The following is a 12502-nucleotide window of genomic DNA, read 5'->3' as shown; positions in this document are numbered from 1 at the left end:
AAATCAAATTTTTAAAAATTCAAAAGAGAGAGATGGGCAAAAGACTTAAATAGGTATTTAACTTTATTAGCCACAGCTAACTGGCCAATAAATACAAACAGGTACTCAATTATTAGTCATTAGGGAAATGCAAATTAAAACCGCCACTCTACAATTAAAGAGACCAATAATGTCCAGATACGGGGGTGATATAGAAGAACTGGAACTTTTGCACATTGCTGGTGGGACTGAAAATTGGCACACTACCTTGAAAAACATATTGGCATTATTTACTAAAGCCAAACATATGTGGACCCTATGACCCAACAATTCTAGTCCTAGGCATATGTATAATAGGAATGAATACATATATTTACCAAATGAAATGTTTAAGAATGTTCATAGGAACATTATTTATAATAGCCCTTCTCCTATCAAAAAAAAAAAAACAAAAAAACTTCTATTGTCTACCAATAGTAGAAAGGATAAATAGTAGTATATTTATATAGCAATGAGAAGAAACACACTTTTTAACATAGATGAATCTCACATTATAATGTAAGGCAAAAAAAACTGGATTCTATACAGTTCAAAGCCAAGCATAAGTAATCTATATGCAATAAAAGAAAGGATAGAAACCAATTTGGAGAGGGTGATAAGGATTGGGAGGTGACACAGGAGGGACTTTTAGGGTGATGGTGATGTTTCATTTCCTTATCTGAGTGGAAGTAACATGGGTGTGCTCATTTTGAAAAATCATTGAGCTATATGTTTGTATGTTTCTTTATGTATGCTATACTTCAAAAAAGTCTATTAAAATAATACAAAATGCACATATATTATACCTGTACAGGAACGATTGAGATTAGAGTGTCTTTTTAGGCTTCCCATACTTTGCAAAATTTCTATATTAAAGCTCTAACCCGAAATGTGACTTTAATTTGGAGACAGGTCTATAAGGAAGTTAATTAAGGTCAAATGAGGTCATAAGGATGGAGTCCTGACCCCATAGGATTAGTATCCCTATAAGAAGAGATACCAGAGTGTTGAGCGTGTGTTTGTACTCTCTTGCTTGTGCTCTCTGCCCTGTGGGGTTGTGATGACACATCAAGAAGGTGAGCTTCTGGAAGCCAGGAAGAAAGGTCTTAGGAGGAACCAAACTGGCTGGCACTTTGATCTTGGACTTTCCAGCCTCCAGAACTATGAGAAAATATATATATATATATATATTTTTTTGTTTGTTTGTTTGTTTGTTTGTTTAGGCCACCCAGTCTTTTTGTTATGGCAGCCTAAGTACACTAACACAAGGTTCTAGATAACAGAATAACATTAGATTCAGATAGATTTTGAATACAATGTGGAAAACAATGAATCCTGGCCCCTTAAAAACAACACAAAGGTGAGGGAAAAACTCTATCCAGGCCTCATTGTCCAATACTGTAACCATAGCCACTGTGGCTAATTAAATACAAAATACAGATTCTTAGTCCCAACAGCCACATGCGTTGGGCAGCACAAATAGAGAACATTTTCTTCATTACAGAAAGTTTAGAGGACAATAATGGACCTAGGAGGGAATAGGATGCTTTGAATGAGCTTCCAAATGAACCTTCCTGATTAGAACTCAAGATATTAAAAAAAGGGTTTGCACAAGATAGGAGATCTGATTAAATCAACACAAAGCTCAACAGAAAGAAGAAAAGATAGAATATTAGTATTTCATGATTGCAGACCTTTTATATTTAAAAGTATAAACTAATATCCTGTTTATATATTAACATAAAAATAAATTAAAATAAATTATAATTTACCATTTAGCAATTCAATGAGTGCAGGGATTATCCCAGATTTGGCTAGCAGTGCGGCACAAGAGTCATCCATAGACACGGTTCCGATCATTATGACCACTTCTAAGACAAGGTCATCTTCTGCAGCACCTAGTCAAGTCAAGACCATAGAAAATTTTCACTGCAATGTCCTGATCCAAATCCATTTATATTACCAAGACTTCAATGCACAGAAGAAATACTGTAAGCTTCTAAATCAATTCTTATGAATCCTTACTTAATATACTTATAAATTTGTCCTCTTCCCCACATTTCTAAGCTCAGTGAAGACAGGTCATAGTGGTGGGGGAGGGCAGTAGAGAAATGAAGATACATCTTTGAAAATATAAATGAATGACAATGTAAACACAGAAAACAGAAGACTCATCTGAATGGCTCAAAGAACTTTCTGTGTGCATGTGTATGCATATATAGAGAGATAACGGTAATTTTAAAAAGACAGGATAAAAAAATAAGCAGGATAGGGAAGGGAAACTAATATTAAGAAAACGTACTGTTAAGAAAAAGCATACATACATATAAGAGGAGACCTAGTGACCACCTTTCTGGGAAGAAGAAACCAGAACTGGAGCTGAAACTCAAGGTGTAGGAAGAAAACGTGTGGCCTAGTATAATACCGGTCAAAAAAACACTTCAAGCAGCCTTATCCACAACAGAAAGAAATAACTTAATGATTATGCAAAAGGGAAATACTAAGCACAGACCTGGTTTTAGTTTATCCTTGAGGTACGGAACTAACTTGTACTCCTTAAGAACCAGTTCCCAGTCTAAGTCTGGAATGGTCAAATTTGCAAGAGTTCCTAAACATTCAATCACAAACTCCTCTTCCTCATCATTAGAGATCTGGGCTGCAAGGTCCCCAACATAATCCTAAATAAAAGAGAATTTTAATACAAATTTTGAAATATGATTTCTGCAGAAGAACCAATCTGATAATGTAAACCATAGGAAGAAAAAAAGAAGTATCAAACATGATTCTCGTTTTAATAATCTTAAACCAAATTGCTACAGGAGCCATTAGTTTCAAGTTATTTATTTATTTATTTATTTTTAGTATCTCTACACCCAACACGGGGTTCAAACTTACAATCCTGAGATCAAGAGTTGCATGCTCTTCCAAATGAAGCCAGCCAGGTACCCCAGAAGCCAATGGTTTAAAAGGCAAGAAAACTGGAGTGAGGATGGAAGGGTTAGGGGTAGGGATCATAAAACAAAAACAACTTTAAAACTTAGATTGGGATTTCTAGAAGCTAAACTTACAAGGAAGTTGGTAACAAAAGAAGCAACTTGGGTCATGAGTTAATATTTGATAAGAGCTCAGTAAGAGTTTTATTTCCAAATGTAGCACTTTAAAGCTTTAATTCTCAGGCTATTTTAATAGACAGAAACAAAGAAACTATACTTACAATAAATAAATTTTTAGTTGGTCCATCATGCTGGGAAATATTCCTAATCATTTTCATCAGCAATGGATCCTTGAACTTCAGAGCCCTCTTCATGAGCATCTTCAGCCCATTTCCTACAAAAAAACAGAAGCCTCCTCCAATAGAATTAAGGTTCATTTAAGTTTAATGATTTTTTGTTGTTGTTTATAGTTCTCAACCCCCCCCCCAATTTACACATGGTAAAATGCATGAATCTTAAGTGTATAATAAATTAATTTCAATAAATTTATGCCCCTGGGTAATTCATACCCATATCAAGATATAGAATATTTCCATTCACTCCAGAAAGTGCCCCTTCTTAGTCAATTCTCTTCCTCAAATGTGATCGCTTCTCTTCTCCTTTTCCTCTTCCTCCTCCTGTTTTCCTTCTCTTTCTTCTTTTTAAACATAGATTGATCTTACCTATTCTAGAATTTCACATAAATGGTATTACACAGTATGTGCTGTTTTGTGTGTGGAATAGGCACCACAAATTTTAAAAATGTAAATACTTTTTGACCCAGAAAAGTTGTACTTCTAGGAATGTATTCTAAAAATATAAAAATGGAAATTTGAAAAATTTCAGAGAAAGGAACATTACTACAGCATGGTTTGTTTGTTACAGAAAAGAAGTGGCAACAAATATCCAAAATATCTGATTAAATTCTAGAAAATCCCTTAATGGATTATTTTGCAGCTATTAGCAATTATGTTTTATAAAAGTATTTAATCACATGGAATGAGATTCAAGATATTACTAACTTAAAAAAAAGTCACCATATATAGATAGAAAAACCTCATTTTAGTTTAAAAATATACAGAAGCATTGCACCAAAATTTTACCTATCATTATCTCTGGATAGCAAGAGTAAAGATTTTAATTTTTTCCTATTTGCTCATTTGTCATTTTGTTTCTTTAAAACAAACATGTATACTTTTCAAATAAGAAAGAAACTATTTAGCAGACTCCAAAATATCATAATGCATGACAAGCTATTTTACTAAGTTATTATGGAAACAAATACCTAATATATATTTTTCTATTGAATTAATTATCTTACACTGTAACACACTGTTTTGCAAATAAAAAGTTTTATTTAATCTAAAATGTTTTTAAAATTCAAATTTCAATTAAGGATAACAACCTGGTTTATAAAATGTTACTAAAGGGTGTTTCTACACATGATATAACAGTATTTATTCTTAATCTATACGACCTTCAAAGATGAGAGCTATAAATTTTTAAAACAATTTAAAAATAGGATTTACATAGCTAGTATAATTCTTAATTCCTAATTATTTCTTTTCCATTATTTGCCAGTTGACATGATAGAGGTTATCAATGAAGCTCAAAGGCACTAACCTTCACAGATAAGCTGTACATTCCTTTTGTTAGCAGCAAGATTAATGCAGAAAGAAATGAGTTCCAAGTCAATTCGTTCATCTGAACATTCAAACAGCATCTTCATTAACTAGCAAAAAGCACAGGGAATATTTTATTCAAAAAAACAAAAACACCAGAAATATTTTATTACAATGTATTATCTTAGATCCTATGTTGGGAATAATATAATACAATTATATTTCTACTCATAGAAGTGGTAGGCTGTCACTACTGACTAATTGAATGAATTAATGGTTAATGAACTACAAAGTGTTCAGCATTAAATATAAACTACCGAGTACAGTGGAGAATACAAGAGGAATATTAGATATAGCCTTTGCATTTAAGGAATTTAAAATACTGTGTAGAAGTAGAGCATTCTCAGCAAAGAAAATAGCTTGTGCACGGTTATAAGGTAAGGAAGAACAAAAGAAGGCAAACATGGTTGCAGTGAGTCAGTGTTCAGAGATAAAGGTAAAAGCCAGATCATGCAGGGTTTTGAAGTACATGTTAAAGATGTGGGGCTTCATTTTAAGGATAATGGGAAGCCATTAAAGGCTTCTAAATAAGTAAAATGTCAGGATAAGATTTGTGTTTCAAAATGATCTGGCCAGTGTGGAAAATAGACTGAAAACGAATAAGAAAATGTGGGAAGACCATCTAAGAAACTAGAGGAAAAGTCCAGGTAAGATGATGACTACTTGTGCTAGGTGGGGCTGTGGGGATAGAGATAAAAGGCTGGATTAGAGATGTACTTAGGAACAAGAATCAAAATGGGATTTAATAAGTGACTAGATGTTGGGGTTAAGGGAGAGGAAGGGTCAAAAATGACTCCCAGTTTTCTGTACTGAGCAACAACATGGATAGTGGAGCTAACATTTTCCAAACAAGAGAAACAAGAGTAGAACTTTAAAGGGAAGATAGTAATATTGGTTTTAAATATGTTGAGTTTAATAAGCTGCTTATGTGATATTCTGGTGTAGATATTCAGTAAAAGTTATAAATGCAACCCTGAGTTTAGAAGAAATGTTTGCACTGGAGATTTAGGAATTGTCATATGTGGTTGATGGACTGAAGCTGTAGGCTGGATCCAATCATTTGGGCATGGGTAGAAAATGAGAAAAGACTCTATTAATGATAAGAGGAAGAGAAGGTAGGTCTGAAAAGCAGCAAACAGAAAAGTAGAAATCTAGGAAAAGGTAGGCTACCTAAGCCATCTATCAGTAACCTAGATTTGTCATGATGAGAGACAGTTGCTATATTAAAGGAGAAATGAACAAACTTTATGCTATAGGTTTGAGAAGCTAGTCTTCTATTATTGGTAAATCAGCAGATTAACTTAGTGTACATTATGCAAAGATATTTTTCTCGGGCGCCTGGGTGGCTCAGTTGTTAAGCATCTGCCTTCAGCTCAGGTCATGGTCCTGGGGTCCTGGGATCAAGCCCTGCATCGGGCTCCCTGCTCAGTGTGAAGCCTACTTCTCCCTCACCCACTTCCCCTGCTTGTGTTCCCTCTCTTGCTGTGTCTCTCTCTATCAAGTAAATAAAATCTTTAAAAAAAAAAAAAAGATATTTTTCTCTAAGTCAAATTGCTAAGACATAGGGAAGTCAATCCTACAATTTATTACCTTAGAATTTCTTATGTCATGTCTCAGAGCAATACCTTTTTAGATCAACATGCCTTTGTGAATCCAGCACAGTGCCTTATATATAGTATGTGAATAATAACTATTTGTTGTCTGGTTAGACCGTATTCTGTTAAATCTTGTTTTATTTATTCTCTATGTTAGTTTCAGATAACTTTTAAGTTTCAAAAAGGATATGTGGTTAACATACAAAAATCAATTGCATTTCTGTGTGCTAGCAATGAACAACTAGAAATCAAAATTAAAAACACAGATCCGGAGCGCCCGGGTGGCGCAGTCCATTAAGTGTCTGACTTGGTCTCAGCTCAGGCCTTGATCTCAGGGTCGTGATATTGAGCATCGTGCTGAGTCTGCTTGAGTTTCTCTCCTCTCCTGCCTCCCCCATAACTCTCTCTCTTTCTCTAATAAATAAATCAATCTTTAAAAAAATAAAGAATAAGGTAAAAACACAGATCCACTTAACAAATGCTCCAAAAAATTATACCTAGGTAGGTATAATCCTAACAAAACTATACTTTTGGGGTGCCTGGGTGGCTCAGTCATTAAGCGTCTGCCTTCTGCTCAGGTCATGATCCTGGGGTCCTGGGATCGAGCCCCACATCGGGCTCCCTGCTCAGCGGGGAGCCTGTTTCTCCCCTCCCACTCCCCCTGCTTGTGTTCCCTCTCTCACTGTGTCTCTCTCTGTCAAATAAATAAATAAAATCTTTAAAAAAACCCAACTATACTTTTATATATATACTGTATGCTGAAAACCACAAAACACTATAGCAGGTGAATAGTTGGCAATGTATCACGCCTTTTTCCAGAGGGCAGCTCTTTAACCACAGATGTTGCTACTAATGCAATTTTTATATAAAGAATCATTAACACTGGGTGCCTGGGTGGCTCAGTTGGTTAAACGACTGCTTTCGGCTCAGGTCATGATCCTGGAGTCCCGGGATCGAGTCCCGCATCGGGCTCCCTGCTCGGCAGGGAGTCTGCTTCTCCCTCTCCCGCTCCCCCCTCTTGTGCTCTTTCTCTCTCTCACTCTCTCTCTCAAATAAATAAATAAAATCTTTAAAAAAAAAAAAAGAATCATTAACACTAATAATATTACAGAATAAATTCTATGGCAAAACAAATAATCTTAATCTACTGGATATACATTTACCAGATTTTGCTACCTATCTATATATTAACAATTAAAAGTAAATTATAAATTAATAAAAATGTAGATGGCAATCCTCCAATTAATATAATTAGTATGTTTTTCATACTCGAATTAAAAACTTCCTATAGATTTTTCCAAACTTTTATTTAGGCAAGAAATTTCTTTACAATAACAGAAATCTGTTACAAGCAAAATATGTTGCTATTTACTTGAAATTAACCTTGTAGTATGAAAATAGCCCTTACAAATGGGGTTAGAGGTGATCTATTTAGAAGCCGAGGGGTTTTGTTTTTTGTTTTGTTTTGGTAATTTTCATGTTAAATCCGTGAAGTAATCAGAAACTAGATTTTTAAAAAATAATGCACAGTTTTGAAATCTTATCCAACTATCCCCCACCCCCGCCAAACCAAGAGAAATCAGGACTAAATGTGAATGAAATGTATCATGATATAGAATTAGTTTTTCATAATAGGAAAGAGAAACACTTCAATTTTAATTAAAGCATTCACATTTTAAAATAATAGTTTTGTTCAAACTCCATGTGCAACATTACGTCTCTAATTTGATTGCTACCCATGGCACTTCAAAAGCTAAGTGTAATTGCTGACAACTAGGAAATATTAAAACTAGATTTGTTCTGTTTTAACTATGTCCATTGTCATCTTTTACTAATTTAACAGGAAAGCACTAAAAGGGCTTCAGCCTGTGCAATGAAGAGGCAATAGCGTTCAATCAGACAAGTCCCATATTGAGTATCAGATACCAAAGACCCATGACTGAAATCACTGTGTCTAGACTCTCTGGCACCTGACTTCACTTATTTACCAGTGACCAGAGGCCAACCCCCACAGCTCTCTGTATTCACATACACCTCTACTGCCCCCGTCCCCCCACCCAAACATCTTTGAATGATTATGGCAGAACTTTGCATGCCTCAGGAATCTCTTCTGACTGGCTACTCCCTAACTCTGCTGTTTGAAGTGATGCTCTGGTTTCTGAACTTCAGCAGATAATGGCAGGCAGGAGCAAAGGGGGCTGTCAGAAAGGACGTTTACCAGCATTCAGCTAAAAAGAAGCATGTAGATCAAAGAGGGGCCAAATAGGACAACTGTGGTGGAAAACATGTGGATCACTATGAAGATTCTTACACACTGTTCTATGGTAAAATATTAAATAACACCATGACATCATTACCTAAACATGTACTTTGATTGGCTATTCTAACACCAATAAATATTTTTATATGCATCTGGATGGCATTTACACGTATTTAAACAAAACATGCATCTTAGAAGTCTAAATAACAATGAACTGTTAATGTGTACTTTTAACTATTATTACAATATGACTATTAACTCCTGGTTATCCCTAAGTTTGCTTACCTGAAACAATTCACCCACTGAGACCATTAAGATCATATATAAAGTCAGACTTGCCCTGGACCCCAAATTTTACAGAATGGTAACATAATAGGGGAATAATTAGAATATACTGGATAATTAGAGGCACTACAGTACAAAAGAAGAAAAGCAATATAAAATTGGGAGAAATTATGAAACATATTGAACATGCAGTCACCTACTTTGAGTGTTAAATAATTTATAAAAAATTCTAATTATAGATCTATCTTATAAAATACATATAAGAAAGGCAGTATTTAAATTGGACTATGAATAGATCCAAAATAATGTGAACGATCTAATATTTTACTAATAGTACCTTACTTTTGTAGAGTGTTGTATGGTTTATAAAGCTCCTTTACATAAATATCTAATGTAATTAAAGAATATGACCATACTCCACATATTTTTGAAATGAATATGGATGACTACTGAACCACTGCTTTCCTACTTTCAAAATTATTTTAGGCTTTTCATTTGAAAATCATTTGCAATACCTGACAGTCTTTACTAAACAAAAATTAATGTGCATAATTTCAGAGTTAACCAAGTAATACATTAACTCTAAGATCCAAACCTCAGATACAGCTTTATTTAATAAGTAGGTTAATCAGTTGCTGTCACAAATAGTTTACTTATTTTTTTAAAGATCTTTTATTTTGGGGCATCTGGGTGGCTCAGTCAGTTGAGCATCTGCCTTTGGCTCAGGTCATGGCCCCAGGGTCCTGGGATCGAGCCCCATGTTGGGCTCCCAGCTCAGCGGGGAGCCTGTTTCTCCCTTTCACTCCGCTTGTGCTCTCTTTCTCTCAAATAAATAAATACTTAAAAAAAAGATAAAAAAAAGATCTTTTATTTTTATTTTTTAACGATTCATTCATTTATTTTAGATAGACCAAGAGAGAAAGAGAGAGCATAAGCAGGGGGAGGGGCACAGAGAGAGAGAGAATCCTCAAGCAGACTCAACGCTGAGTAGGAATCCAAGGCAGGGCTCAATCCCAGGACCCTAGGATCATGGCCTGAGCTGAAACCAAGAGTCAGATGCTCAACCAACTGATCCACCCAGGAGTCCCGAGACTTCATTTTTAAGTAATCTCCACACCCAATGTGGGGCTTGAATTCACAACCCTGAGATCAAGAGTCACACACCCTATTGACTGAGCCACCCAGGTGTCTCAACAAATAGTTTAAAGCTTTACTAGTTTTAAAGTCATTGAGTAGCCACTATCTCTGAAACGAGTATCTTTTTAACTTGGGAAGGAAGCTTGGAAACTGCAATTTAATCCCAGATTTCCTTTCTATGATTCTGTTACTCTATAATGAATTTGGCACTGGGTGGCAATCAAGCCATGTCAAGTTTTCCCTAAATATGTCAAAACTGAGCCCTATAAAGTACAAGTTACAGGATGGATAGCACTTTAGGACCAAATGTATTCAAGAGTATCATTTCGTTTCTCAAAATGTGGCCTCATACTAAAAAGCTTCAGGATATTTATGATGTAATTTGGTAATGTCACCTCACTATTCCTATAAGAATTGAATTTTTATAAAAAAAAAATAAAGGATGTTGACTACTAAATAAGTTTTGGAAGATTTTGTTCATGAAATATAGTTCATTAATGTTCTGAAACCTCCCACTGCAGAAATGTTTTATGTTAGAAAATTATCCCCCCAAAAATGCACGAATATTGTTCTTGAAAAGGTATGGGAGAATTTTCTACAAAGTTTTCAATTGCAATAATAATGTGGCAGAAATAATCTAAACAGGCTCTTATTTCCACTCCTTTATTTAAAATAAAGTTTTATGTCTCATGTTTGAAATTATACATTTAAAAAGAGGATAATCCCAAATTGAAGATTCAACAAGTTTTCTGTCCCTTTTTATTTTATATTTATTTCTTTTTTATTTAGTGTTTTTTTCTTTAAAATCTAATCTGGATAAAAACAGTCAATCTAGACAAGAATATTATTCTTTTTTGGCTGCTTTCCAATTCATATCTTGTAGTCAATGAAGTTCTGACACTAAATGGGATTGGAAAAGGAACACCCTTTGAAACTGCAAAGCAGAAACCCTTGGAACATATGGAGTGAGACTGTAGTAAATCACCTGTAATCTCCCTCTGACATGGCTACTCTTTTATTGAAAGCTTGTTTGACAAAGAGTTTGATTACACTTCGCATTGGCTACAGTCTGACATGTGTTATCTCTATAAGAAGCCTTGCCTTGTTAGATAAGATATGCTGTATATTCTTTGAAGAGTATCTATTTCCTATAAACATAATTAGTTCATCCTCTTGATATAAAAAGCTAAGAAATTACCCTTGAGAGTTTATCAGTTTTTTAATTGCATGTGGATAAAGTATAAAAGTCTAGAATAGTAAATTCAATCTTAGAACCATCTCACTAATTTGGAATGAATAAAAGATGCGCAATTGTAATAAAAAGAGAAATTATGGTCTATTTTTTACTACATATTATCTTTCAAGTAATATACACTTAATAACTCATATAAGGCTAACGAGGAATTGCTTAGTAGGAGTCTTAAGAGGAATTACTTTAGTAAATGTAACTTACTATTTATATTCCTCTAAAGTGTTTTCTTTTAATTTTATTTTATTATGTTAATCACCATACATTACATCATTAGTTTTTGATGTAGTGTTCCATGATTCATTGTTTGCATATAACACCCAGTGCTCCATTCAATACGTGCCCTCTTTAATACCCATCACCAGGCTAACCCCTCCCCCTAACCCCTTCTCCTCTAGAACCCTCAGTTTGTTTCTCATAGTTCGTCTCCCGCTCTGATATCCCCCCTTCATTTTTCCCTTCCTACAATCTTCTTTGTTTTAACATATAATGTATTATTTGTTTCAGAGGTACAGGTCTGTGATTCAACACTCTTCCACAATTCACAGCGCTCACCAAGCACATAACCTCCCCAATGTCTGTCACCCAGCCACCCCATCCCTCCCACCCCCCACCACCCCAGCAACCCTCAGTTTGTTTCCTGAGATTAAGAATTCCTCATATCAGTGAGGTCATATGATACATGTTTTTCTCTGATTGACTTATTTCGCTTAGCATAATACCCTCTAGTTCCATCCACGTCGTTGCAAATGCCAAGGTTTCATTTGTTTTGTTTTTTTTTTTTTTGATGGCTGCATAATATTCCATTGTATATATATATCACATCTTCTTTATTCATTCATCTGTCGATGGACATCTTGGCTCTTTCCATAGTTTGGCTATTGTGGACATTGCTGCTATAAACATTGGGGTGCACGTATCCCTTTGGATCACTACATTTGTATCTTTGGGGTAAATACGCAGTAGTGCAATTGCTGGGTCATAGGGTAACTCTATTTTCAACTTTTTGAGGAACCTCCATATTGTTTTCCAGAGTGGCTGCACCAGCTTGCATTCCCACCAACTGTGTAGGAGGTTTCCCCTTTCTCCACATCCCCGCCAACATCTGTCATTTCCTGGCTTGTTAATTTTAGCCATTCTGACTGGTGTGAGGTGGTATCTCATGGAGGTTTTGATTTGGATTTCCCTGATGCCGAGCGATGTTGAGCACTTTTTCATGTGTCTGTTGGCCGTTTGGATGTCTTCTTTGGAGAAATGTCTGTTCATGCCTTCTGCCCATTTCTTGATTGGATCATTTGTTCTTT

General features: G+C 35.1%; 1 protein-coding gene across 1 annotated transcript in view; it reads right to left on the bottom strand.

Annotated features, from left to right (window-relative positions):
* KIFAP3 (kinesin associated protein 3) overlaps nucleotides 1-12502 on the bottom strand; it is a 187573-nt gene that overhangs the window by 54955 nt on the left and 120116 nt on the right. Inside the window, exons 12-15 of the mRNA XM_035010840.1 lie at nucleotides 4614-4722; nucleotides 3233-3345; nucleotides 2531-2696; nucleotides 1791-1916 (exon numbers count right to left, since the gene is read on the bottom strand). Of these exons, the coding sequence (XP_034866731.1) occupies nucleotides 1791-1916; nucleotides 2531-2696; nucleotides 3233-3345; nucleotides 4614-4722 (514 nt within the window). The remainder of the gene's footprint in view (nucleotides 1-1790; nucleotides 1917-2530; nucleotides 2697-3232; nucleotides 3346-4613; nucleotides 4723-12502) is intronic.

This window comes from Mirounga leonina, unplaced genomic scaffold (genome assembly GCF_011800145.1).
Source record: "Mirounga leonina isolate KUSES-001 unplaced genomic scaffold, KU_Mleo_1.0 Mir_154, whole genome shotgun sequence".
NCBI lineage: Eukaryota > Metazoa > Chordata > Mammalia > Carnivora > Phocidae > Mirounga > Mirounga leonina.
The sequence above is the reverse complement of the archived record's forward strand: the minus strand, read 5'-3'. Positions and strand labels throughout refer to the sequence as shown.